The sequence below is a fragment of the Seriola aureovittata genome, chromosome 24 (genome assembly GCF_021018895.1).
Source record: "Seriola aureovittata isolate HTS-2021-v1 ecotype China chromosome 24, ASM2101889v1, whole genome shotgun sequence".
In the NCBI taxonomy this organism is placed as follows: Eukaryota; Metazoa; Chordata; class Actinopteri; order Carangiformes; family Carangidae; genus Seriola; species Seriola aureovittata.
Genome location: NC_079387.1, coordinates 8,515,404 through 8,542,011, shown reverse-complemented (window position 1 = coordinate 8,542,011; position 26,608 = coordinate 8,515,404). Strand labels below are relative to the sequence as shown.

Here is a 26,608-nt window from a genome sequence, read left to right as displayed (position 1 = left end):
ATCGTTGCGGGTGTTTTTCTATACAGCTAGCATTAACCTTACTTACCACTAAATTGTTGAAGATGTTTTGTCCATTTGCTCGTGTTTGATTTAGCTCAGCCGTTCTTTAGTTGTACTGTGTTGAGCTGTCATGGCCACCTTAAAAAAGTGATGACAACCCTCTAATTAAGCATCTGCTGCAAGGTCACCAGAGAAAGACTTGAATCAGTATGATTTTTACTACAGGATGAATCAACAGAGGAATCACTGTGATTTCCTTAATACTGCATCATCAAAACACACAGTATTTACTCATTTAAAACATCACAGGGTGTTACTGTAAATCTGTGTGGAAACCTTCCCCGAACCACAACAAGACAGCGACGAGAACTTGCATCATCAGCTGCTGTCTCAACATGTGACCCTAATCCCTGATGAAGGGCACTGAAGACACCTCCGCCCTTGAAAGTGGAGAAACAAATGTCTTCCTCCATGTAACATTTTGACAGTGAAGTCCTGTCAGATGTTCACATAGCTGTACCTGTCTGCCTCAGGCTAACCGTTCATGACCTTGCCTTGTCTGCCACGATATTTCACATCCAACCCATTTACACAGTAAATAACCATTAAACGTGCTTTGCCCTCGTTAACTGGACTTGTTGCATGTTGGACCAGGGTTCATTTTAGGGTTGTCAGTCCAGGCCACCAGGCTTCTTTTATGGAGTGTAGGAACTGAAATCTGTCCTCAGTGGATTCGTAACGTAATGAGTTACCACACTGAGACACCACTAATCAATAACTATGAATTAAGAGACTAAAAATCAGATATGTATGTCAAGGACTGTGACCTTAAGCACTGTAAACAAACATGGCCGAGAGAGAGCAGGAGAGCATGCATTCAGTGTGTGTGACTGTCTGTGTGACTGTGTGACTGTGTGACTGTGTGTGTGTGTGTGTGTGTGTGTGTGTGTGTGTGTGTGTGTGTGTGGTGGCACTGATGCTGCACTCCGAGCCAGGGGGGCTTCAACCTTTTGCAAGTGGCAAAGGCAGACATGATGAAGTCATGTTGACAGTGTGTAACCTGCAGTCAGACATCTTTTTAACACGATTTTGCTTTTGCTTTTTTACTCTAATCCCAAGGCCAGCTCATGGTATACACCAGCTCTACAGCAACCGGGGGGGGGGGGTCCTGAATTTAAAATCTACTCACATCGCCAAACAGTTTGGGAGACACAACTAAAACTACTGTTATAATATGAATCTACAGCCATGCTAGCAGCTCTGAGCTTATACTTCAGCTCAGTCGAGGTTTGAGCTAAATGCTAATGTCATCATGCTTACAGCGATGCTAACGAGCTGATGTTTACCATTTTAGCTTCACACGCTAACATTAACTAATTAGCACAAAGCATAATTGGAAATTTTGACTTGATGATGGAGGTGATGGATTAAAGGTTAATTGATCACCTATTACAGTTCATGCTGAGCCACAGGGGTTTAATTCTGAGTCCAGTGCTGTTTCCTGTGTACATGTTGACTCTGGAACAGCTTCCCACAAGATCTCAGAGAAGCTAAATCACTGCACAGCTTTAAAAAACTTCCTCAAACAATTGTTTTTTTTGGCTTCGTCTTGATTTTATACCTTTTATTTGATGGTTTGTTCACTGAATTCTGCTTATTTTTGATCTTCTGTCTCTTATACCTCCATCTTTCCCTTTCCTCCCTCCTGCTGCATAAACTTAAAATAGGTTAGTGTTGTTTTGTTGTAATCTGAACAGTGTGTGAAGTGGTGTATTTATATATCTGTGAGCACATTGTTTCTGCTTTATCTCGTACGCACACGCGGAGGCGTGACTGGGGCGTGGCCTTGACCGTTGCGTCATCTTATCAGGAAGAAGCGCACCAGTTTACAGAGAGTGGAGAAGCGCGGTGAGTAACTAACTGGAAAATGAGTAAAAGTGTCGCTGTAGGTTTTTAACAGAAGCTGAATTATGTCATGTAAGGTATTGTTTTATCAGTACGAACCTCTTTGCGTGCTTGTGTCGTCCTGTGTGTGAAGGAGGGGAACTTTATTCGGATGTAAAGTTTCCACGAGTTCAGTCAAGGACAACAAGCAAGGTGGCTGCAGCTCCGCCTCGCCATCTGAAGAGAATGAATGTGGATTTCTGGATATTTAACGTTTAATCGTTTTTGCTGGTCCATTTTAATAAGTGACACAACATTACTTGAGACGGTTTCTGAAACGTGGGGGTTCTCTGGTGTATTCGTGGATGATTTCCAAAGCAGCACCGGTCTTTGGTGTGAGAGGCTCATGGGGCGGGATGGCAGACTTGATGTTGTTTAAATGTGCATGAAGTTAATTTTAATGTCATTATGTGTGTTTGAGCCCGCTGGTTAGCTTGTTAGTGTAATTGGGGTAACCATTTATATCAGTGCTGGATGGCTGCAGTGGGAATCCTAGTTCTGTGTTCTAGATAGAAATATATTTGCAGATTTGTCCTAAATGTCTTTCACCTGCATGTTCATAAATCTTCTTCTGCTATTACTTTTATTTTAGGTCCAATTCTGGATGAAATAGCTTCTACCATCTAGATCTAACACATCAGTTTCTGTAAGTAAATATTAATATCATCTTAAATCTTAGTTATTATTGTCTCTTGCCTGTACATCTGCATGTGGCTGTAAATAAACATAAGCCAAAACCAGGACTCGTGTCTTCTCTCTGCAGTTTTGTCAGTGCTGTTATGCCTGATGAGATGTCGAGACCTTTAATCCGAGGCGGAGGCGAAAGAGGACGATCCAGACATCTTGAAGCCTCTGTGTCTGAGCCCGGCGCTCCAGTGATCGGCATTGTGGGTACGGGCGACTTCTCTCGCTCACTGGCCAGAAGGCTGGTGGCCTCTGGCTACCAAGTGGTGGTGGGAAGTCGAACCCCCAAACGCTCTGTGGCTCTGTTCCCTGAAGAGGCTGAGGTGACACACACACACACAATGACACCATGTAATTGGTGTTTTTGTTTCTTTTCTCATGGATGATAATTATGTTTTTACTCCGATTCTTCCCCACTACATTTAATAACTGTTGTGATTATCCTGAATACAAAGCTGCCAGATAATCTTAGTTCAAGATGACAGAAAGTTGTGGTATGGGAACAGTATAAAGCAGTTAATCCAGCATATTTAAAGCTTCCCATTCTGCATAGTCAGTGTGTAAGTATCTGTCAATTTCAGCATTAAAAATAAGGCAGTGCATTTTGTAAGCTTTTTTTGTGAAAAGCTGTATGAGTATTTATGACACCTTTTACTATATATATTATAATGTGATTATTATAATGTGCATCTACTCCTCTGAATGTAGAGCATGACCACTTCATTTCTTTGTCTTCCAGGTGACCTCCCAGATGGAGGCAGCCAGTCAGGCGGACCTGGTCTTTGTAGCCGTGTTCCCCGAGCACCACTCCACACTGGTTCAATTAAAACCGGCACTGGCTGGGAAGACGCTGGTGGACGTCAGCAACAGTTTGCAGATCAACCGAGACGGGCCTTCAAATGCCGAACAGCTGGCCGATCTGTTTCCAGAGAGTTTTGTCGTCAAAGGGTTTAACACCTTATCGGCCTGGACGCTCCAGATGGGCCCTCGGGATGGGAGCAGGCAGGTAGGACACTTCAGCAGCCCCTTATAGTTCAGCTTCATGGAAGTCAAGTGATACTTCGGATGTGAAAATCAAATGTGTTTGGGGGGGGAAAGAGGATGGAATGGATCTTTTTTGTCGTCTTTTCTCCTCAGGTTTTCCTGTGCAGTGACAATCACAAAGCCAAGAGCTCAGTGATGCAGCTGTGTCGCAGAATGGGCTTCATTCCTGTCGACATGGGCCTCCTCTCTTCTTCTCTGGAGATCGAAAACCTGCCCCTCTATCTTTTTCCCTCCTGGCGCATTCCCATCATCTGCACCCTGGCCCTGTTTATCTTCTTCTACCTGTACAACTTCACCCGTGACGTCCTGCAGCCCTTCGTCACGGCAAGGAAGAGTGTTTTCTACAAAATGCCCATTGAGACTGTCAATGTCACTCTTCCCTCCGTGGCCTTGGTGATGTTGGCGCTGGTCTACGTGCCCGGTTTGTGCGCCGCTTTCCTCCAGCTGTGGTGGGGCACCAAGTACAATCGATTCCCCGACTGGCTGGACCGGTGGCTAACCAGGAGGAAGCAGTTAGGGCTGTGCAGCTTCCTGTGTGCGGTCCTGCATGCCATCTACAGCCTGTGTCTTCCCATGAGGAAGTCTGCTCGCTACAAACTTCTCAACGAAGCTTTTAAACAGGTGAGAGGAGTCTGTGCGGGATGGATTAAAGCTAGTTCTGGTGCTTTCATTGGCTTAACAGATGAGAGAGTCACAGCCTGAAGGGATCAGCTCAGTGAGGGTCAGAATTTCCCTTTTTTTTTTTTTTTTCAAATTCAATATGTTCTTGAATTTCCCAGGAAATAGCCACAACCTCGTTGAGTCCGACACTGACAAAAGCTCTGGCCTTCTCCTCTCTCTTATGTATTACCAAACTGCCAGCGATCACAATACAGGTTCATCCTTTCATTCCTATATATTCAGAGCAGAGCTGCAGTTATAGGTTCAGATCTGGTTTATACTGAGGCAGTTGCACAGTTGACCAACGTTTCTGGCCTTTGATCTCAGAAACAAACGATTGCAATGCCGTGAAGAATAATTAATTACGTGTCCACTTACATGAAATCAGTGTGCTATTGTTCTGCTTTAATCAGCTTGTTCATGCGTCAGCCAAAAAGAAAAAAGAAACTGCTGGCACAGTTTTATATCAAACCTGATTGTGGCTACATAAGCAGGACACGCTGATGATTTCTGTGTTTGTTTATCGTCCAGGTGAAGGACAATGCGGAGAACTCGTGGGTTGACGAGGAGGTGTGGAGGATGGAGCTGTACCTCTCTGTGGGCATCATGGCCCTCGGGCTGCTCTCTCTGCTGGCCGTCACCTCGCTGCCCTCGGTGGCCAACACCGTCAACTGGAGGGAGTTCAGCTTCATACAGGTATCTACACACACACACACACAGAGCTTGACACATAGACGGACAGGTGTCAGGCTGATTCTCCTATACTATAATGCTCATATGGTCTTGCAGTCACACACATACAAACACTGTGACTCCCAAGTGTTTGTCCTCCTGCAGCTGCCCCAGATTTGGTGTTGGGCTGTGGCAGAGCCATCAGGAGTGTTGTGACTCACTCTCCTCTCCTCTCCTCTCCTCCTCTTCTTTCCTCTCCTCTCCTCTCCTCTCCTCTCCTCTCCTCTCCTCTCCTCTCCTCTCCTCTCCTCTCCTCCTCTTCTTTCCTCTCCTCTCCTCTCCTCCTCTCCTCTCCTCTCCTCTTCTCTCCTCTCCTCTCCTCTCCTCCTCTCCTCCTCTCCTCTGTTTTTTTTCTCCTTTCATCTCTCCATAATCCCGTGGCCGTCAGATTAGTCATGTCCCGACAGCCTGGGCGATGTAAGGCGTCTTTCTGCCCGGCACTTCTACTCTTGCTGCACACAGCTGCAGGACAGTGTGTCCATGACTGCTGTTTACTCTCTGCTTGTGTGTGGATGAGGGAGAGAGTGCATACTTGCTTTTGTGCATATATGTGTGTGTGTGTGTGTGTGTGTGTGTGAGTGTGAGTAAGAGAGAGATGTACTTGTGTTATTGTGTTTGTGTTTGAGCATCAGTCTCATTCAGGACATACCAATTACACCCTGAAGGCAGAGCATCGTCCACTTGACCTGCATGTTCTGACTGAGTTGACACTGCTGGTTGGGGATCAGACTGGAACTCGTCGTCTTTTAGAAAACGCAGTGCACGTCAACATTTGAGCCAAAGCAGCTGTGAAATACTGTCAAACGGTGACGTGTTGAGCGTGTGTTCGACTCTTGAGTCCTGATTGATAATGCTGATGATCAGCTGTTTCTTGGATCAGCTTTTCGTGGCTCTTGAGAAAATAAACAAACACATAAGGAGCAGGAGAGTGCAGATGGCTTCCTGTCAGGTTTCCCCACACATGTTTGTATAGCTGTGACGATGCAGGATGATGTCATCTGTACCATTTCAGTACAGGGGATTTCATGCTTACATTGTGGTCGAGGATTATTTTGTTTGTTTTTTTATTCCCCTCGGAGTAATAACACGTTTTCACATTGCTGCTGTTCCCCCTCAGTAGTTTGAAATTCCTGTAATAAAATGTCACAGTAGGAAAAAAAAATACCTTTCCTGTTTAACACCTTTTTATTTCAGAAAAACTAAACTTTCAATCAGACACCTCAACAAATATCTGCCAGTTTAAAAATAAGCACTGTGACACCCTTTGTTTCACCTCCTGCAGTCCACGCTAGGTTACTGTGCCTTGTCCGTGGCCACCCTCCACACACTCCTCTTTGGTTGGGGCCGTGCCTTCGACTCGGCCCAGTACCGCTTCTGCCTGCCCCCCACCTTCGTACTGGTCCTGATTCTTCCGATGACGGTTCTGCTGGGCCGCCTGCTTCTCTTCGTGCCCTGCGTGGCCGGGCGTCTCAGGCAGATCCGCCGCGGCTGGGAGAGGAGCCGACACATCCGCTTCACCCTGCCGAACGACGACTGCCACAACGGGCTGGAGGATGTCAGTAATGTGTGAAAGAAAACGCCTCTTTTAGATGTGTGAATGAAGATCCAGACAAAGAAAGGTGTCAACGTAGAGCTCTTTGTGTGTGCACTCACGAATATCGCGCTCAGCAACACTCGCACAGAAGATGAAAGATTTATACATCGTTGGAATGTAGTGAAGGCTTCTTTCTATGGCCTGTTGAAAGTGTTATATAATTATCTGGTAGTGTTCAGCCTTTTGCACTATGCATTCAAATAATCAGTATTTAGTTCCTCTTTGTACTTTATACTTTAATTTATTGTTTCCTGTTGACATCCAGTTTGAAATTTCAACCTAGAACTAAAGAAAAATTTTAGTTTCTGGTTTAATTTATGCAAAACAGTCACTGTTACACGTCTCATGAACCCGCTGAACACGAAGCAGTACAACTGAATTTTACACTAGTTCATAACTCGAGTCCTTGGAGTAAGGTTTCTTCAGTCTGATCATCAGAAACGGACTTGGCCTTTTTCTTCTTTCCAGTTTAAAGGATTTGATGCTTTTTATTTTCTGTTCTGTGCAGAGTTTTGTTAAAAAAGAGCCTTCAACACAGCCGATCATCTTGTTCTGTCCACGTACAAAAATGAAACTTCATTTTGTTGTGAGGTTTTTCACTGATTAGATGTCGGTGGTGGTTTTATTCTCAAACTATGAAATTTCATTATGCTGTCATATTCGTTTATAGTGTTGTGGACTGTATGAAAACGATTATGGTGGGGAGGGTGGGGGCTAACTCTTATGTTTCGCTATTTTAAAAAGCATGACCTTCCCCAGCATTATTAATATTTTCTCTGGACCCTGTAAACTTCAGTCCTTTAACCATTAAACGAGGACTTCATACTCAAAGACTAGTAAAATAAAAATTGGTCAAATGGTTTCCCTTAAAGAACTAAGATGACAGTTTAAACATTCATTTTCACAATAAGCCTCACCAACACATACTGTGTTAGAAGCTTTTGCTTTACCTCACTCTTGGTTTTATACAATATATGTATAAACAAAGCTTTAAGTGTCTTGTCTATCGAGGCTAATGGGAAAAAGAACGATAACGTCATGTCTTTTTTCTCAAAGCCCTCTTACAGAAACGTGACTGTTGTCCTTTGCATATTGCAAAACACACGTTTTTATCTTTTTATGAGCCGTTTCTCACAGGAAAATCTTTATTTTAAATTTATTTAAAATTAAATTAGAAATACAGAGGAAGAAGAAAACAGAAGCCTCTCACAAAAATCATATGACAATAGTTGCCCCCGTTTTCTGACCACTCACCCCCACTAATAATTTTCATACAGTCCCTTACTCAGGTGTTGTTCATATCTGAAGCCGTTGGCTGCTGGGGGTCGATTTACATTGTACAACAACAACAACATTGAACAAATCTACATTTGTTTTTTTTTCCTTTTTACTCGTTATTGATGATTCTTTTGGTTTTTTTTTAGTGTTGTACTAATCTGACGTCCTGGTAATCTCCCATCAGTGCATCATATTTAGCTCAGTGAGCTGTTGCAGAACTTTGTTTTAACTACGAGAAGAAAAACACAGTTTGCTGCTGTTTTGTGTTTTCAGCAGTTTCTTTCATGTTTAAAGTGAGTTTGTATTTTCTCAGTCTTGTGTTCTTGCCAAAGATGATCCTGTTACCTGATGAATATGTTTTCTGAATCTAAATTAACATTTGACAGTAGTGTACTGAAATTTAAAATAGTGTCTATTATCATAAAGATATGAATGTAAAGATTTCAAATGGAAGTTTCAAGTACATAGAATAAAGCATTTTTCTACTATTGTTTTCACTGTATTTACTCTACGTAGGTCTTTAATAATGTGAAACAGATTTGCAGCTTCATTTAAGACTTGTAGTGTTAAATATTTGACGGATATCCACCATTACAAAGTTGAGTTAAAGTAAGTAATCTAAATTTTACCCAAGGTGTGCAGCAGCAATGAACCCGTCATATCATTGGATATGTGGATGCTGCCACCTTGTGGTGGAGAAATAGTATCTCTCTTGTCACGCCAAGCTGAAAACATTTTCCTCAATGTGGGTGTGTGCTTTGGAAAACAAATCAATAACAGGACAAAAGTTTTAATGCAGCTTCATCATAACAAAGTCAACAAGTTATATGAAACATGCTTTCCCAAAAGTTGAAGGTTTCTTACTAAATGTATGAAAGAAGCTTGAAGTTTTATTAAAAATGTCTGTTTTGCAGTTCTGCAGGTGTAACTGGAAACCTGAAGTGTGAACTAGAGGTAACATGAGAATGAAAAATGATTATCATGGAATATAAGTCATGGCATTACCAAGTATTTAGACTTCAAGATATAACACTTAAAAACTACAGTTGTCATGTCAGAGTTTACAGTTTCCATATTAACAGAGACACAGCTTCCTTTCCTGACAGTGTTGACGCAACAAACCTACGTCCGGCCTCATTTTCCTCAGCAACTCCCAACGCAGACAAAGAAAGTTATTGCAGGACAAGTTGGACGAGCCCTGACTGACAACTGGGGAGTGCATTCAGCAGCAGAAAGGAGTGTCTCTCACTGCAGTCATGACTGTAAGTATGATCTCTTTTGAATTTATTCATTTCCTACAGTGTTTCATGAAAGATTTATGGTACTAGTAAGTGATCTCTCAGTGGAGTTGATTAACCAACATTCATGCGGACTGTAATAAATCCTTAGAGAGCAGGAGTCGCTCTGCTTAGCTGCACGTGTAGTCTCGTGTAAATGTAATGAAGCGTTACGTCTAAACTTGTTCCTGATTAATGAACAAGTACAATGAAATTCACACTGCGTTATCCAAGGTTAGTGCATAAGTAAGTAGGATCTGTTTCTCTCTCTCCCCCTCAACCAGGAATCCTTTAACAAAGCAGCAGAGGAGGTGAAGGTACTGAAACAAAGACCAGACCATGGAGAACTGGCTGCACTTTATGGTTTTTATAAACAAGGCACAGTTGGTGATGTTAACATAGGTAAGTCACTGCAGTGTAACTGTTTTGTTTTAAGGCTTTTTAATGCTATATAATTCGTATGGAAACACTGAAGAAGACTGTTCCCGCACCTGTGCACACGAACACTTCCAGTTGGGGTGGAGACAAAAATGAGGGCCGACAAGTTTGGTGTCATTTTACGAGTGATGCCAAAACTGATTAGTTTATGTTAAGCTGCTTGTTTTCATTGTCGTCTTCTTTTTTTAACGTTCATTTCATTAATGGAAGAAACATTTTTAGACAAAAAAAATGCACATTTACTATTTTAAAACACAAAAAAATTAGATTTTCCTTACTGAGCTAAATTATTATTGAAGTGTTCAGTGTTTTGTTCCCAATGCTGAGGTCTAAATGTTATTTCAAAATTTAAGATTCTGGTGGAGAAATGCTGAATATTTACTTCTCCATTGGTCTAAAAACAGTCATATTTAAATATATCTAATCTAAAAATTCTGGAAAAGGCTTTTAAAATACCGACTGTGGAAGTTTTGGAGTAGTAGTGGAGTATGCAACATTTACACATGTGATAGATCAGAATACTGAACCAAGAAACTGAAAATTAAACTCACCTGTGTGGCATTTAGTAAGAGGAAACTGTGTTGCGTCTGTATTGTAGTGTTTATTATTATTATTATTATTATTATTATTATTATGATATTGATGGTTGATTTTATTTCCACAGCGCGTCCAGGGATGCTTGACTTCACAGGAAAAGCAAAATGGGATGCATGGGATGCAAAGAAAGGTAAGATTTATAGAAGTTTTAAAAAAACAAAACAGAAAAACAGCAATAATCAAAGGAGAGTTTCAACATACTGTTTGTTTCCTAAATCAACAGGACTGTCCGCAGATGAAGCGATGGCTGCCTATGTTGAACTGGTGGAGAACCTAAAGGCAAAATACGGAATCTAGAGTCTGTTTTTCACGTAGCTGTTGTAATTTCAGTGAAATATTTCCCATTTGTTTTCTTAGCTTTTTTCTGGGCAAGAAAATGACTAAGTGTGTTTCCTAAAATGTCAAGCTATTCCCTTAAGTGCAAATACAGTATATTATTTTCAGAGCATCCGTGTACAGGACCGGCTATCAAAAATAAAGACTTGTTTTTTGGGGCTTCAGACGTGTTTCTGCCAACAGTTTAACCGCTTTCATCTGCGGAAGAAATGCTTCGTCCCACGCACGGCTGGAATGAGCACAGTTTGGTTTTATGCGGCGTTATGTGCTGGACTGTTTTTGTCGGGCGGCAAAGTGACTTCCTAGAGGCTCTGCTCGCTGTCTGGCACCACTATAATGATACGACAAGACTCCAGGAAGTCACTGGGATCAAAGCAAATCAGTGTTCCTCAGAAGCGGGTTTTACTTAGTTTATAGGGGAACTCTTTATAAGTATAAGAATAATAATAAGAACTTTATTTATAACCACACGAATAGCAAACAGTCAGCATATCTTGGCATCTACTGCATCAATTTGAACCATTCCTGGAGTGGCCCCTTTAATTAAGAGTTTTAATATCTCCATAACTGTGGGTGGTGGATGGATAGTCTTTCTGGTTTCCTACCAAATTCTGTCTGCCAAAATCTCAAACATCTCGACATAAATGTAAATTTTATCTATGACATTTGAACATTAAAAAATCATGTAGTTAAATAAAAACACTGCAGGGATTAGAAAAATATGCATTTTTTGCAGTACCACTGTATTTAACACTCAAGCTGCTGTGGTGTACTAATTGACAGTCTGTACTAAGCCAAGATCCATTATGTATTGATGAGAAGTGAGAGAAAATGAACCAGTCCCCACTTGAATCACATCTCCACAGTATCCACGGGGAGTCCGCCGGTTGTCGGGCTGCCTGGAGAGCAAGGCAGCAGGGAGACCTGTGTGTGAGGAGTCCCACTGTGGCTGATGGAGCTGTGATGCTGCCTGCGCCGACTGGGCAGGTGCCGAGTGAGCCTCCATCTCCTCCACCTCCTCTGAATCTCATGCTGCACCTGGAACAACATGAACACAGGTCCTCAAGTTACTCAAAACCCACATTTCAATTCAGGAAGTTTTGTCTCTAATTGGCCCCAGTTCTTACCTCTCCGTTCATGAAGCAATAAAGGACAGCGACCACGAAACCCTTACAGATGTGAAGAGAGAAAGGTCAGTGAGTGTAGCTGTATTTATCATTACTCTGAGTTAATTGGATGCTTTAGCTCTCTTATGCATACAGATCATTTACCTGCGTGGATGACAGAGCCAACTCTGCAATGGTCCATATCTTAAAGACCGTGCTGCTGACTTCAACAGGTAAGAAAACAAACAGGATGTAATGCAGACCAAACAGAGCCACCAGAAAGAATGTGGATTTGATCAGCCTCCTGGTGAAAGAAAAGGAAGGCATTTTCTTTCATTAATAATGAAGTAAATAGAATAACAGTCTTCCCAGCTGTCACACCTTTTTCTGAGATAGTGCACAATGTGCTGAAACTCTCAGTCTCTACAGGAATGCCTGAACCATTGACATGGAAACCACTATACGTTTGGCTTAAAATCATAGTATATCTATACGTGTTTGTACTTTTACTTGGATTAACAAAGCAAATAGGATCAGTCTTTGCTCTTTTATCCTGTGAATAATACATGACCTATTCCTTACATATAGAAACAGCTACTGGCCCTCGTCTTTACTTATCAGATCTATGATATGAAGGAGCAACAATACCGCACTAGTGTGATCACTACTCACTTGTACTGGCTGAATTCGTTCCTCTGTGCAACTGGCATCCTCAGTTTGCTCACCAGTATCCTCAAAATTCCCAAGAAAAAGATGAGGTTCATCTGAAAGGATTAAAACCTGTGAACACAGTTGTTATGCTTTTCTTGTGATGAAAATACTTGGGACATTTTGGGAAAATACGCTTATTCACACACGGTTTTTTGACGGGGTGCAGTGACTTCCTGGGAGTTTTTTCATCACTGTGAGGTTGCCAGGGAACTAGCAGTCACTGGTCTGAAATAGTAATGATAGATATAATGTGGTCTGAGTTTAAGAGATAATGATGAACGGATTTTCTTAATCTTAGTTTGCTCAGAATCAGAGTAACTATCGCCCTGTTTCAAGGCTTTATTGTTAAGCTAAGCTAACTAGCTGTAGCTGTAGGGTCATATTTAGATATGAGTGTGGTATCTTCTCATCTAACCATTGAGAAGAAAGTGAATAGGTGTATTTCACAAAATGTGGAGCTGTTTTTTAAATAAAAATAATGATTTAAAACTAATTAAATTGAAGTAAAAAAAAAAAGAAAAACTTTTTACAGATATAGTTAGGAGAACTGGGACTCGAAGTATCCACCAAATCCATTCATGGCTTCTGGTTTCCCAACATCTTTGGCAAAGAAATAAATAACTGTCAAAGTCATACTGTAATATTATTTTCAAATGAATGAGTGAAGCAGATGTTGAGCCCCCTTACCCTTCATCTTCATAAAAAAACTTGGCACACCCCCAGGAGACAATAACAAGCAATGGTAAACCTGTGAGATGAAATAAATCTTGGTTAAATCTAAAAAGGTGCAGAGTCAGTATTTGCTATACTGAGCTGTGGAAATGTCCCTACCCCAGCTCAGGACGATGTACCAGGCGAGGTGTTTCTTCAGGGAGAAGAAGGAGCGGCTCACCAGGGTAAAGAGGAAGTGGCCCTCCACCAGCAGCCAGCTGTAGTTTGCCAGGATGGAGTAGTTGGAGAACATCAGAACGACCTTACATGCCACCTGTCGCACAAGGAGGAAAGGTGAGTTAGTGTCAGGCAGAAAGCATCTTTAAGTGTCATGGTGAGTTCATTCATTCATACCGGGTAGTAGTCGCAGTGGTAGAGCTCCTCATTGGTAAACAGCAGATAGTCTCTGATGAAGATGAAGATGACTCTCAGGATGAAGGAGATGAAGAGCTGGATGTGAATGTAGTTCCTGGTACAGTGCAGCTTCCTGAACAAATATGAACTCGCACAGTTTAAGCTTGTACAACGATATAATTCTTCAGTTGAGAGGAAAAGAAAAGTGTCTTACCTAAACAGACAGAATATGGTGATGGCGATGGTGAGAGAGATGAGAGAGAGTGTGTACCCAGCTGTGTACATGGTCTTCACGTAGGAGAAGTACAAATGGGAATCTGAGGACTGAACAAATGAAAGAGAACAATGCTAATCACTTTCAAAGCAGTGTGATCTGACAGCACATATAACACTGCCAACCATTTAAAACCACCACCGTACATCGGACTTGACAACCCGAAGGAACACTTTATTGCTCGTAGTGACCTGTAATTTATGCATAATTTAGGATTCAGAAAGTCAGGCAATTAAGTTAGAAATTTAGCCTGAAGGCAGTGCAGTTCATAAAGTACAAAGACTTGGTGGGATGCATAGAAATACTATTTATTGGGATACAGAATTCTTTCAGTTGTTAATGCATGACTGGGTGAAATTGTGCCTCATAGTTAAGCAATATATTGGATAAACTACCACATTGTCTGTATATTAGATACCACAAACCTCTCCGAGAAAGTGAAGCGTCTCATTGAAGGTGTAGCCACATGCGTCTTCGTGTGGGACGAGTAGGTCTGTCCACCCACTGGCAGTGCAGTTGCGATGTACTGTCCCTGCAAATTCGCAATGGTGATTAAGGGTCTTTATAATATGTAGATCTGTGTTTATAGATTTATTTGGCAGCTGTGAAACCATTACTTTCCCTCTTCAGCTGCCTCAATAAACCTCTGGTTCATCAAATAAATTATTATGAAATCTGTCTTTATCATCTATCAGTGTAAATGTAGCACTCAAATGTGTTTCCCAGTGTCTCTATGTACACAAGCACTTTATGGCTAAATGTTTGGATAGAGATCCTAAGAGGGAGAAGCTTTCTCAGTTCCGTATCAAAACAAAAGAGTTTCATGGCAAATAATTAACCAGTGCAATGTGGTATGCGTAATGGGTGTTTGTAAATGTGCGTCACTGTGTTTGTGTGTGTGTGTGTGTGTGTGTGTGTGTGTGTGTGTGTGTGTGTGTGTGTGTGTGTGTGTGTGTGGGTGCGCATGTGTAGTGGCTCACCTTCTGAATTGAAAAATTCTGGACATGGTTGAGAGACTGTTTCCCCAAGAGAAGCAGGTGGCCAGCAGTTCAGATCATCCCACATTCCCTTACAATGTACACTGATATTGTTTTCTTAATAGACAGAACAGAAATGACATGTTTACTATTTTGAATTTGATTTGTTGGGAACCCGTATACATAATGGAAACACATTATAGTTTAAGTAAAAAACAAATAAATATATGACTCTAGTGCTGCAATGGTCTTACTTGCAGAATAAAACAAAACCACCATATCTGCAACAATCTTGATCCTTCAAAATAATATGCATTCTGTCTAATGTGTTTTGTGCCTGCTGCTCTCTGGCTGCATTATGTCATATGACCATTAGGTGTCACTAAAACTCTGCATCAACTTTCTGTAGTTTGCAAAAACTTCATTCATTTCAGAGATCAACATTTTTCTCAATGGAACTTTTTCCCCCTGAGCAATAATCCATTTATTCAGTATTTTTAGTACATATCAGTATAAGTATAAAGTAAGTTTAGAAACAGTATGAATTTACCTGTTGCTTTTTGTGGCTTAAAAAGTAGCACATCTGTCATGCACTTTTCCTCCTCTTTCACAAGATTAACATGAGGATGACAACCTGGTGATGATTTTGCCTATTAAAAAAACGGTAATAATGCACTAAAGATCTTTTTTTCTTCACAGATTCAACTCAAATATGCATCTCTTTTTTCTCACCTGTGGTAGCAGCAACACTCCAATAAGTCCAACTTTTTTCATGGTGTCAAACAGGTTCCTTTTTTCCATCAAGATAGGCATCTACGTCCGGACCTCAAGCCGCATATATGATTAGAATGAAAAGCAAGCATCCTGCCATGTAGCAGATATATGAGGTCTGAAAATCAAACATAGGCCTCCTCAGAGTGTCGATAACTATGCACAGTATTCTGATAAGCCCCTTCATCAAGGTAGCTATAATTTAAATTGGGGCGTCCTGTCGTAGCTTTCAGAATAAAGTATTTGTTCATGGGCACAAATAAATATTATACATCTATGTGAAAACGACAGGTATATTTGGTGAATGATGTATAGTAAATTAAGCGTTAATACATGTAATCTGTTTATAATATATATAATCAAACAAATACTATGCAATACAGACTGCTGTAATAGTATAGGCTTTTATTTTGAAGGTAAAATGGCTAGCTTCTGGTCTTATTTTGAGTTTTTGACGCAGTTTAATGGAACTTGCTGACAGCAAATCGTATGCGCCCACAGGACTGTTTGTCCCGCCCCTTCAGAGCACTGGCGTCACTATGGCAACGACAGTGTTTGAGAGTGGGGTCTTTGCCATCAACACTAAGAGAAGGTAGCTAAACGTTTCTGGTACGAAATTAAAATGGAATATTTTTGTTTTTAACTAAAAGCAGTCGATTTTTTTTAAAACATAAGTAAGTCCTGAAGTTGTGTTGCTCAAAAGTTTTGTCATTAGAAGCTGATAAAAACTTTGCTACGTAGCCTCTATTTAAGTTAACACCAGTTTAATTAAGCTAACTAGGTATCTAATTATATCTGGGTCATTAGCTTTCTTGCTAACGCTGCAGTCAGGGTTGTCACAGTCTGTAGCCAATTGCTTTATACAACTGTGTGTGTGTGTGTGTGTGTGTGTGTGTATTAATACAACATTAATATTATAAGCAGGTAGCACAAATATTGCAGAGGTAAAGGGCATGTGCTCCCACAACTTTCTCCATCGTAATGCTAACATTATGACAGTTAATTTAAAAAGTACCCAAGAAAATTGACTGAATAACCTGTGGTCCTTCCATATTTCATGAAATATTCATAGGTTTACTGACGTAGTATTTCCCAACACATTGGTGTCTCCTTGACTGTCCTCAAGCCTTTTTGTCATTTCTCTCATGAGGAGCCAGAGCTGACCTTTTGCCAGGATGGAGGTGGCCCTCTCTGCCCCACAGATACTCTCAGAGCCCCTGAGGAAGGGGACTCCTCTGCCTCTGAGCCAGCTGGTGGAGGAGAGCAGGAGCAGAGGCAACATCCCCAATCACCTACTGGAATCAAGTACATATTAATAGAGAGCATTAATTCTGTTTTTCTTTAGTATTAAACTTTACGGTAACAAGCAGCTTATGTACATTGCTGCTCACTTATATAATGCGTGTTATCTTGTAACCCGCAAAATGGCAACATTTATATTTCAAATTTTCTTTATTGGTAACCTGTCTGCATATGTGAATAATCCTGCATTCAGTTGGTTTTCTACTACGCTTATTGAAGTTCACTGATTTGTTTTTTTATGTTTTCTTTATAGAAATCTATGCCAAACTCAAAAGCAACAGCCTGATCCAAGCAGAGCCCCCAGAGCTTCACTTCAGTGGGTTTGAGCTTGGAAAGGATTACCTAAAAATTCTGGTGAGGAGAATACTGCTGAGGTTTTAATATCCTTTGAGTTTTTACAATTAGTCATTTCAATTTCCCATTCACAGGGTACATTAGACAACTAATTTACTGATAAGTTATTTTATTAAATGAATATTATAGTGCCAGTAAGCTTAATTTGTCATTCGTTTATTAAGGATGACAATTAATTCCTCTTTAGTCTGAAATACAATTAGAGAAAAACAATACAGACCAGAAAAAACACACATAATAATAAAATAAGTACATTAAATACAGGACAAATAGAAGTTACCAGGCTGATTTTTCATACTCTGATGAACACAGGTGTTAAAGCGTCATTAGAAAACCTGATGATTACCTTGATACATGGTTGGTGTCCAAGACTGGAGTGTTTGTTCATCAGGGTCTGCTGTATCATTGTATCAACAAGAGTCCTTTCCAGGGTGTAATAGGGCTATGCTGCATTCACAGTGGAGTCATTATGCAGGTTGTCTAGCTGATTGGAGTCTATTGTGACAGGAATGTATGTGTGCAGGAAACTGGAGACTGCTATTGTGAGTCAGTTGTTTGGACCAATGACAAATAGTATTCATAATGTCCAAAAATTATTGTTTTCAGGGTGTCTCGGAGGGACGTGTCTGTTGTCTGACGCCCTGACGGCAATGCCACGTCATATAGTATGAATGAATGAATAACATTTATTTTGTCATGCATACAACTTCCTTAATGCCCAGCTACATGGGATCATAAGACACCATAAATTCATTAAAGCCAGAAATATAGTGATGCATATACACAGTCAAACAATAAAAAAATCTTCAGACCTTCATTATCTTTAGCAAAATTTATAAATCACTGATAAAAACATTTACTATACAATAGTGTAGAAAATTCAATACTAATTAAATAATCATTCTTGCCCTTTTTAAACAACTAACAAATTAAACAACCATTCCAATTTCAGATCATGTGAACACCAGGATATTTCAGGGTTTTTTCAGGCAATTTCATGGAAAATTAGCTCTCTTAAATCATCATAATTTGCACAGTACAAAGGAAAATGGGACTTTTCACACTCCACACAAATCACACACCTCAGAGTATTTTGGAATCTGCCAAATTCAATGGCTAGAGAAAGAATACAAGTTCTCTCCTGTGCTTCTTGATAAATGAGAAGTAACACACAATTCATGGCCATGCTTTTGTGTATTTTACAATCAGTGTTTGGTGAAGTGGTGAAAAGACACACAGGTATACCGAGATCTGCCTAAAGGCTAATTAAATATCTGTAAACTTTAGGCACCCAGTAAGGGCAGATCAAGTTTTTGGTATCTAGAAAAATAATTGTCAATGTCCTATCCCATCATAACTTCCTCTCATTTGTTTTCCAGTGTGGATACATTTGATGTAATTGAATGGGCACTGATTTTTACCCTCTGTATGTGTGATGAGTCACTGTAGGCTGGATGTAAGCATCAGGAATATGGAAATGTTTTTCTCAAGTGCGTATGATTGGATGGAAATGAAATATCCTTGTCTCTCCTCTCTTCCTCTCCCTCAGAAACTAATCAACATCTCATCTGAGGTTATGAATATTCATATTATTTCCACCCAAACCAAGCACTTCCAAACAACTTACACGAAAAAGGTATTTTTTTTTTTTTTATTACAAATTGCTGACCTGAATATAAAATTATGACTCTACTTGTCCATTAGTGCAATCAGGGCTGTTTCTGATGATTCAACCTTGTTCTTTGTGTTTTCTCTGAAGTATCGACTCATCCCCGGCCTCGCCTACACGCTCAAGGTCCGATTCTGTCCCGATGAGTGGCGCTACTTCTATGACTGCATTCGAGTTCACTGCAAGGTTAGGATTCAGCGGTTTGTATGCGGCTGTGGTCGCTGTGCTAATCACACATGATTCTCAAAGGACATCACATTGACATTTACAGTTACTGGAAAGACACAACCATCTACTAAATCTAGAGCATGTCACATACAGTCGGGCAAACAGTCTAACAACCACCAAGGAACAATTCCCAGCTGCCTTAACTTATCTCTTTTGAGGATACTTCCCCATGTTTACCCTGAGATCTCTCTTATCTGTGTGCTTCTTTCACCCTCCATCTCTTCTCTCTTGCGTGTTCCCTCTACTCTGTTCATTCAACCCGCCTACACCCTCTCTAAGGGGGAAGAGAACCTGTTAATTCCAGTTCATGCTTACCCTGTCATCGATGACCTGCGCATCCCCCCTCGCATCGACCTATCAGCCGTGCCACTTGGACAAAGGTGTGTCTGTGTGTATGTATATTGTACATTGTGTGTGCTGAGATCCACGGCGGACTGTTTTTTGACCTCCTATCTGCCTGAGGGCTTTCCTGTCTCTTTGTATTCTTCCGTACAACCAACCATGTTTCTATTCACCCGTTGGTGTCAAATCATAAAAAAAAAAATATATATCTCATCTTTTTTTTTTTTGTCCTCCTGTCTCTAGTGTAACCCATGCTATTCCTCTGAGATGCAGCTGCCCCATTGACTTTGAGTTCCAGGTGTACGTTATTCAGCCCCATGAGGCGTTCTCCATCCATCCCCTTTCAGGTAGGCTCAAGTGAAATCATTAATTTTAACACCATACATGTCTTCTATTGATTTCTACAGCACATTTTGTGGCTGACGTGTAGTCCTTAAACGATAACACACTGGCATTCTGCAGTTTTTACCCTTTATCTAACTGTTCAACACAACGTTAATTCAGATTTTCAGAATTTGCCTTTCAGGTTAAATGGATAAATATAGTTGTTTTTCCATTAATAGTACTATTTTAGGCTGGTAGGCAGGTAAAGAACAAATCCCATTTGGAGAGCAGATGAGCTGTGTTTTCTCAAGACCTTGTTTTGTGTATTAAACAAGTCACTACAGAACTTGAAGGATGGCTCCAGTTTCCACACACTGACATTAAGCAGTATTCATGATCTGGGAAGCATCATAACACATGGCGGAAAAGGCACTTGGGATCTGAATTACTGCTGCAGCTTTAACTCGGTACGAACCTCAAATGAAGAGAAGAGATACAAATGAGTTTCCTCTTTTGGAAATGCTTTTTCTTTTTTTTTTTTGTCTTTTTTCTTTTTTTTTGTCATTTTCCTCTCCATGGCCATGTTACAGCATCTGCAGCTCATAACATAAAAGAAAAACAGTTACACAGTTGTAATTCAACCTATTATTTTCTGTTGCAGCAAATATCACACTCATATCATTTTTAAGGTCATTTGTCACTTATTTGTAGCCTAAGTCATTTATTTATACTCCAATAAGCCCTGTCAGATGAGCTCCAGTAACCCTGCAGAGATGCACCCCTAAGGTTTCAAATATATCACTTTTACTGATATGATAGTGGGCGATTGTGAATATTTAAGTTGGTTTGGTCAAGTTTGCACCTGTCCTACTAGCACTTGGACAGGCAGAAGCTTGATGTTTTAACTATTCCACTTTTAGATCTATTGCAGTGGTTTTTTCCATTAGTTTCAGCTACCATTCGTCCCTGTTGTTTTATCTTTGCTTCTTGCAGGTGTGATACCAGCCAATGGTGAGGTGAAGCTCACGGTGACCTTCAGTCCTTTCCAGTATGAGACTTCTCAGGTCACCATCCAGCTGGTCATCTCACAGTTCAACACCAAACCTTACCTCTGTACCATCACTGGGAATTCTGCCCCTAACCCAGCCCTCAGGTAAGCAATGCAACATCGTGTTCAAAGACAGACTCACCGTGGTGCATTAGGTGCTCAGATATCACTATCATCTCACCGACAGTAATGTCAGCTGACCAGGAGCCACTAGAAGCTATTTGTTTAAGGGGTGGTGATTTGTTTTTCCTCCTTCGAAACACATCTTTATATCTTGCTCTTATCAGTCCATCTTATCTTACTGTGCTATCTCATACTCCAAATGCAGCTTTTGCTCATTTCATGACAGGTTCACACCCTCTCTGTGGGTTTTATTGACACTCTGTTATATATTGGATATATGCATGTGTCTGACTTTTGGACAGTGACTAAAGAGACATCTGCATTTAGATTAATGGGAAGCAACAAGAACAGCCCAATGACAGTTACATAGAGAGGGATATTATAGTAGGGTTGCAGTGCATAAACCCCTCATTACAAAGATTTCTCTATGATGCTTCACTTAGTTGTCATGAGCAACAGAAATCTTAAATAATAGAGTAGAAGAATGAAGTAAAGTCTTTCCCCTCTCTTCTGCTATTCAGTAATTCCAGCTCTCACATTGTATGAGCAAACAAACTACCAAAGACTAAAATGCTCCTGACTGGATTCAGAGAAAATGTCCATGTGTGCTGATTAGAAGTGCCCATTTGTTTTGTTTTTTCAGCTAGTATAATGTTTAATTCTGTTCCCATGAGAAAGAGGGTGCTATCCATCACACAGCAGTAGCTCCATCCAATGCACTGTCTTGGTGTTATCTCGGCCAAAAGTTAATAATTCATGAAAATAGCTCGGTGGCTGGTGCAGTGATATCAAGATTGATATGCCACTCGATGGATGTTTAGCATATAAAACATTCTGTTTGTTGTTCCCCTCAGTGGAACCAAATAAAAGATGAGATATGTGCAAGTGTCTCCTGCCTGACTTATATGACATAGGTAGAGGCTATTTTTTAACTATTTGAACAGTTTATCCCCTACCTGTAGCTAACTATTTAACTTATTTATAGTGTTGAATCTATTTTGTTCTTTAATAATGTGCACAATTCTGTTATAATTAAAGCAAGTTTCACTCCATCATGTCTACTTTTATTTATATATGTCTCTGCGTGATAGTCAGCTGGAAAGGAAGTCGGGTCATGGAGATGCAGCGATTGCAGAATATAAAGGACCTTCACCTGCCACCCTCCAAGTGCCTCCTCGAAGTAAAACCAGATACAGGTCAACCAAGGAGGCTGACAAATCAAAGGTAGTGTATCGGTCAAGATTAGATTAGTTTTAGTTCTGCCACATCAATCGCTCTCGTGTTGAAAGTAGTTATGAAAAGTTCTTTTTCTCCTTACTTACTTTGTAAACTAAGAGTAAAACTATACTTTCACTGCACTCGTATTACTGGTCATTTCTTGCCGTTATCTCCGTACCTGTCCTCTAGAAGTTGAGGGATCAGTCCGGACTGAAGCCGCCGGTGGATGTCTCTACCCCCGCGGGCGTTGCCAAGATGCTGATCAAAGACACCAGTAAACTCAGCTCTAAAGCCCTGAAGGAAGGTAGAGGCAACCTTCTGTTTTACTCTTTCAGTTGTTGCTGATTTTTTGAAACATACGTCCACATCAAACGTGATTCTCTATGTTTTAGATTAACTTCATTCTATTAAGGTCCTGCTGTACTCAAGTTGCTGCCATGAAGTAAACTGCATTTCAGATGATGCATACGTACATGCACATGTCTCTTATTTTCCCCTTCTCTTCAGCCATGTCCTGCGGCAGTGTGTTTGGTCTGCAAAACAAGCAGATGAAGGAGGCACTTTTCATAAAACAGGTTCAACAAAATGTGAAGGAGGAGCAAGCCAACCACGTCAGATGGTAGGTTAAACTAAAATATAGCATTTCAGAAACAAAATTAAAAGCATTTGTACAGTTTTAGAACAGGGGGAAGATTAAGATGTACCATTTATCATCAGATCATCCAGGAATATGCTTATCTAATCAGCAATAAGGGGAAATATGTGGAAAAACACATTCATGAATATACTACGAAAATACAGATGCACTATTTTATCACACAGTTCAACAAGTTAGATAATAATTTAACTGTGACAACAAAACGTTGGATGAGAGGATGCAGTGAAAACCACGCTTCAATTAGTCTTGTTTTTTGGTTTCGCCCAGTGTTGAAGAGATTCTGGAAAGAAATAATTACATAAATTAAAATAATTATTAGAAAAGCTTCTTGTTTTGGATGTCGAATTTGTTATACTTGGTAGAATGCCAGCAGGAATTTAGTGTCGGAATGATACGCGTTCATGCATCCACAATTGGAAAGAAATAATAGAAATTCAAACCATTAACACCAATAACATTAACTTTTTTATTTTAATATTTGTATTTTTCATAAAAGTCATCTTTGCAGTTAACATCTATATGTATGTTTCTTTCATTCAGGCAAGTTCACCTGGGTAAAGACCCTGTGTCAGAGCAAACCAGGAGGCAGATACTGGAGGAGAGAGAGATCACGCTGCATGAATACACGGTAGGATTTGTCACTTGGCGTGAGACATAGAGAAACATGTAGAGCAGAGGTTTTCATAGTCTGACACTGTGGAGCCCCGTCAGAAAAAACTGCACTCCCTGTCCTATTATTATTCTTTGTCTTACTTCGATTTGGAGGATAATTATGCTCGAGGTTTTCCTATAATTGTGTGGCTTTGGGGATGTAAACAGACAGTTAGTTAGTCACCACTGTTGATATCTAATCTCTTATGTTCGACTCTACGCACATACCAATGTCATAACCTGATTCCGCTGATGCACCATTGGATCCACACTGTGATCTTGACCATTTGAAATAAATCATTCTGCGTCAGTGATTGATTGTATTGAGAGTCACAGAGGGTATGTGCAGACTCAGCCAAAGTAACATCAGATGTGAAATATGAGTCTGTGTGTGTTTGTGTCCCCAGAAAAAAGTTATTTGAATAGTTGACAGAACGCTCACAGACACTTAGCAGGACTTCCTCCCCATCTCCTCTCCACCTGCACTGTTTATAATGCACGCACGCACACATAGATATGATCTCTGTTTACAACCTCATATTTCCACATTGGTATTTTATGGGGACTGCTGCTGTTTTTATGATAGGAAGCGCTACCATCTTCTTGTATAGGTCATCTTGAAATCTTGACTGCAGGCCAGAACTTAAATAAGCCAACTGATAAACCTTCTTCCTCTGTTTGCATCAGAGTGAAAAGGTTTGCAGACACAATCTTTTTACCAAATGTTGGCAAATGAGACCGTGCTCCAGATGATTGGTAGCGGTCGCTTGATTCACGGAATTAAGACATCACGCTTATTTCTTCCCATGATAAAGAGAAACGTTGCCTCTTCAGCCAAGGGATTTCAAGTTGTTCTTACCGTAGAGGATAAACTTGTTGGGATATTCTTTTTCAGTTGAGTTTGCACCATCTGTCACTGCCAGAAGGATTTAGCAAAAATAGAAAGAACATTTACTTTTGTTTTTATGCCACATACCAATCTCCCTTTGCACTGGAACTTTTTTTTTTAGCTGGATTCCTATAGGTTTCTTACCAGTTCAGACATCATGACACTCAACAAAATGCGTGTAAATTTATAACTCTCTGTACAACGAAAGAGAAGCTACCTCTTGTTTGAAAGTGAGATACTTATTATCAAACTAAAAATAATTATTTGTGACACTTGCTTTAGGAATTGATATTTTTAGCTATGCTAGCGGTGCACCATTCCCTTCAGATTCAGCTAATCTCTGTGGTTAGTGTTCATTAACAAATGTTAGCATGCTAACAAAAAATATGCAGTTTAATACATAACCTCTATGTACTGCTAACTTATTGTGTTGTAGGTTCAAAGGGGAGATGTAAGGCAAGAGGAAGACTTTGCTGCTGGACCACCTAAACTTTCCTCCAGACGAGTGCTTTGTGAAGCTGGACAGGTAAATCTCTACTTTTGTACGTTTACTTTGACACAAAACTTCCACATTTCACTCAGTTTGCTTTGCTGGTAACATCAACAACAAGTTAATAACTCTCCACATGAATCCATCACTGGTTGTGTAAGTTGTTGTTTCTAAACTGCTGCTGCACTAGACTGAGGTTCCCATCATCGCTAGATTAACTGAAGCATCACGCTTCACAGGCTGACTTTCCGATAGTGTACATGATGTAGTAACAGGAGTGTGTGTGTTTCCTCAGCCTTGAGTCAAGTCTCACACAGCATAATATCTCTCCACATGAAAGTCTGAAAGTAAAGCACCTTCGTTAAAAAACTGCAGTTGGCACAATGTTCAATTAATGCAACATCACTAAATCATTCAGGATTATATATTTTCTTACATGTATATTCTTCTTCATAAAAGAGGGGTTTCAATAATGTTAGATGAAATGAATCTGTTGCTTTCAGCCCTTTTCTGCAATTTAATTCAATCTAACATTCACTTTTTACAACCCTACCATCTTTTGTCATTTAAATACTTCAAGCCAAGACCCTGTGAAATCCCACTTTATGATACTTTTCATATGAACTCAATGTAATGATGTCAAACGAGCATATAAAAATCAGGAATAAATGTCTTTTCTAACCTCCTCCAGGCCCCAGAGGGAGCCCCAACCTTCCAGTTTTACTCCAGTTTTCATTGGGAGTTGAGACGAAGAGCCCTCAGACTGTTCCAGCAGGCAGCACGCAAGGTACAAACATCCAAGTACTGTAAAGTCACCGTGGTAATGCACACATGCACTAGCATTTGCTGAGATGCACAACACACACGTTCCTCTTCCCCCAGGAGATGGCTGCTGTCCCTGCGGCCGTGTCCCTTTAGCTCAGCCGTGTGTAAACTCTTCACACTAAATGTATAATATTCCTTACCGTACAGTCGAGCTTCCTGGGTGCAGTGCATCCCAGTAAAAGCAGAGTAATCTCACATGGCCTCTTGGATCCACAGGAAGAGCATGTTTTCTCTGTTTCCAGTGGAGACTCTTGCTGAACACTGTGTTGACCTAATAGGTTGTTATTCATGTGCTGGTGCAGCTGACTCAAGCAGACACTCTTTTTATAAATATAAAATACTAGTAATGACATAAGTATGTATCGCTCCATTGTTGTGTGAATTATTTATTTAGAGAAAATCTTTAATTTTAAAATCATACAGGGTCTCTGCAGCTTTTACTGTGTTCAATTTAAGACTTTTTTTAGACCTTTTCATGGTTATAACACTCACAGAATCAGTTGGTATAATATTTGTCCTCAATTATTTATTTAGTACATGAATTTATTCACATTCAGATCACATTTTTGTACTTATCAGCTGTGTATAGCCATAATTCCTGGTAATATAAAATAATCAATTAACTTTTCCTGGACAGACAGGTAACAGGAAATGGATGGTTATCTTAACCAATTAAAAATATGTCAAGTAATTTAAGTAAATAATGTAATGAGGCAGCTCTGGTTGTGCATATAGAAAACCCAACACAATGAGCAGGCACTTGTGGACAGTGTGGAAGAGAAACTTACTTACTGAGTTTGTTAAAATTACAATAACAAATAATTTTAGTAACCAGTGTGCTTGTTTGCTCAATTGTTTATTCATATTTTTTCTCTATTTTATTGCACTTGCCCATCGCTAGGCAGCAGTTGTTGCTGTCCACTTGGTTTATGTTTCCTCTGTTCTTTGCTCTTCTCTTTGTGAGTCATTGTAAAATAAAGAAAAAGTCAGACTTGTAGA

The 26,608-nt window shown here is 40.2% G+C and overlaps 4 protein-coding genes across 7 annotated transcripts in view; 3 read left to right on the top strand and 1 right to left on the bottom strand.

Moving 5' to 3' along the window:
• The window catches only part of LOC130165210 (metalloreductase STEAP3-like), a 134,591-nt gene extending 126,167 nt beyond the window's left edge, over positions 1-8,424 (top strand). Inside the window, exons 5-11 of the mRNA XM_056370257.1 lie at positions 1,828-1,908; positions 2,537-2,590; positions 2,708-2,951; positions 3,368-3,634; positions 3,766-4,293; positions 4,864-5,028; positions 6,347-8,424. Coding sequence (XP_056226232.1) covers positions 2,724-2,951; positions 3,368-3,634; positions 3,766-4,293; positions 4,864-5,028; positions 6,347-6,634 — 1,476 coding nt within the window. The 5' untranslated portion in view covers positions 1,828-1,908; positions 2,537-2,590; positions 2,708-2,723 and the 3' untranslated portion in view covers positions 6,635-8,424. The remainder of the gene's footprint in view (positions 1-1,827; positions 1,909-2,536; positions 2,591-2,707; positions 2,952-3,367; positions 3,635-3,765; positions 4,294-4,863; positions 5,029-6,346) is intronic.
• A 634-nt stretch (positions 8,425-9,058) lies between these two features.
• On the top strand, positions 9,059-10,748 carry LOC130165215 (acyl-CoA-binding protein-like). Its single transcript, XM_056370262.1, has 4 exons — positions 9,059-9,198; positions 9,498-9,615; positions 10,316-10,378; positions 10,472-10,748. Exons 1-4 carry the CDS (start codon positions 9,193-9,195, stop codon positions 10,543-10,545), a joined length of 261 nt encoding a protein of 86 aa, XP_056226237.1. The 5' UTR covers positions 9,059-9,192; the 3' UTR covers positions 10,546-10,748.
• Positions 10,749-11,017: 269 nt separating this feature from the next.
• sctr (secretin receptor) lies at positions 11,018-15,613 on the bottom strand. Its single transcript, XM_056370258.1, has 13 exons — positions 15,450-15,613; positions 15,268-15,367; positions 14,721-14,834; positions 14,166-14,272; positions 13,681-13,790; positions 13,467-13,599; positions 13,233-13,386; positions 13,089-13,149; positions 12,932-13,001; positions 12,363-12,454; positions 11,856-11,994; positions 11,712-11,753; positions 11,018-11,622 (listed from the first exon to the last, which is right to left on the bottom strand). Exons 1-13 carry the CDS (start codon positions 15,528-15,530, stop codon positions 11,437-11,439), a joined length of 1,389 nt encoding a protein of 462 aa, XP_056226233.1. The 5' UTR covers positions 15,531-15,613; the 3' UTR covers positions 11,018-11,436.
• A 445-nt stretch (positions 15,614-16,058) lies between these two features.
• The window catches only part of cfap221 (cilia and flagella associated protein 221), a 130,185-nt gene continuing 119,635 nt past the window's right edge, over positions 16,059-26,608 (top strand). For 3 of the 4 annotated variants that reach the window (XR_008826877.1, XM_056371101.1, XM_056371103.1), the window contains exons 1-14: positions 16,059-16,162; positions 16,639-16,793; positions 17,044-17,144; positions 18,694-18,780; positions 18,904-18,999; positions 19,321-19,421; positions 19,627-19,730; positions 20,701-20,860; positions 21,970-22,102; positions 22,286-22,400; positions 22,604-22,715; positions 23,295-23,382; positions 24,731-24,820; positions 25,476-25,571. Coding sequence is in view for 2 of the 4 variants with exons in the window: in XM_056371101.1 (XP_056227076.1) it covers positions 16,664-16,793; positions 17,044-17,144; positions 18,694-18,780; positions 18,904-18,999; positions 19,321-19,421; positions 19,627-19,730; positions 20,701-20,860; positions 21,970-22,102; positions 22,286-22,400; positions 22,604-22,715; positions 23,295-23,382; positions 24,731-24,820; positions 25,476-25,571 (1,413 nt within the window). In the remaining 2 variants the exon portion in view is untranslated. The remainder of the gene's footprint in view (positions 16,163-16,638; positions 16,794-17,043; positions 17,145-18,693; positions 18,781-18,903; positions 19,000-19,320; positions 19,422-19,626; positions 19,731-20,700; positions 20,861-21,969; positions 22,103-22,285; positions 22,401-22,603; positions 22,716-23,294; positions 23,383-24,730; positions 24,821-25,475; positions 25,572-26,608) is intronic. The other variant, XR_008826878.1, reaches the window with a different exon arrangement.

Excerpts from the sequence above, each read along its gene's own strand:
- LOC130165215 (XM_056370262.1), top strand. Across the intron at positions 9,616-10,315 it reads AGTTGGTGATGTTAACATAG|CGCGTCCAGGGATGCTTGAC; the intron begins GTAAGTCACTGC and ends TTATTTCCACAG. Across the intron at positions 10,379-10,471 it reads TGCATGGGATGCAAAGAAAG|GACTGTCCGCAGATGAAGCG; the intron begins GTAAGATTTATA and ends CTAAATCAACAG.
- sctr (XM_056370258.1), bottom strand. The coding sequence starts at position 15,530 with ATGCCTATCTTGATGGAAAAAAGGAACCTGTTTGACACCATGAAAAAA. Across the intron at positions 13,150-13,232 it reads GTACATCGTCCTGAGCTGGG|GTTTACCATTGCTTGTTATT; the intron begins GTAGGGACATTT and ends TTCATCTCACAG. Across the intron at positions 11,623-11,711 it reads ATTGCTTCATGAACGGAGAG|GTGCAGCATGAGATTCAGAG; the intron begins GTAAGAACTGGG and ends ATGTTGTTCCAG.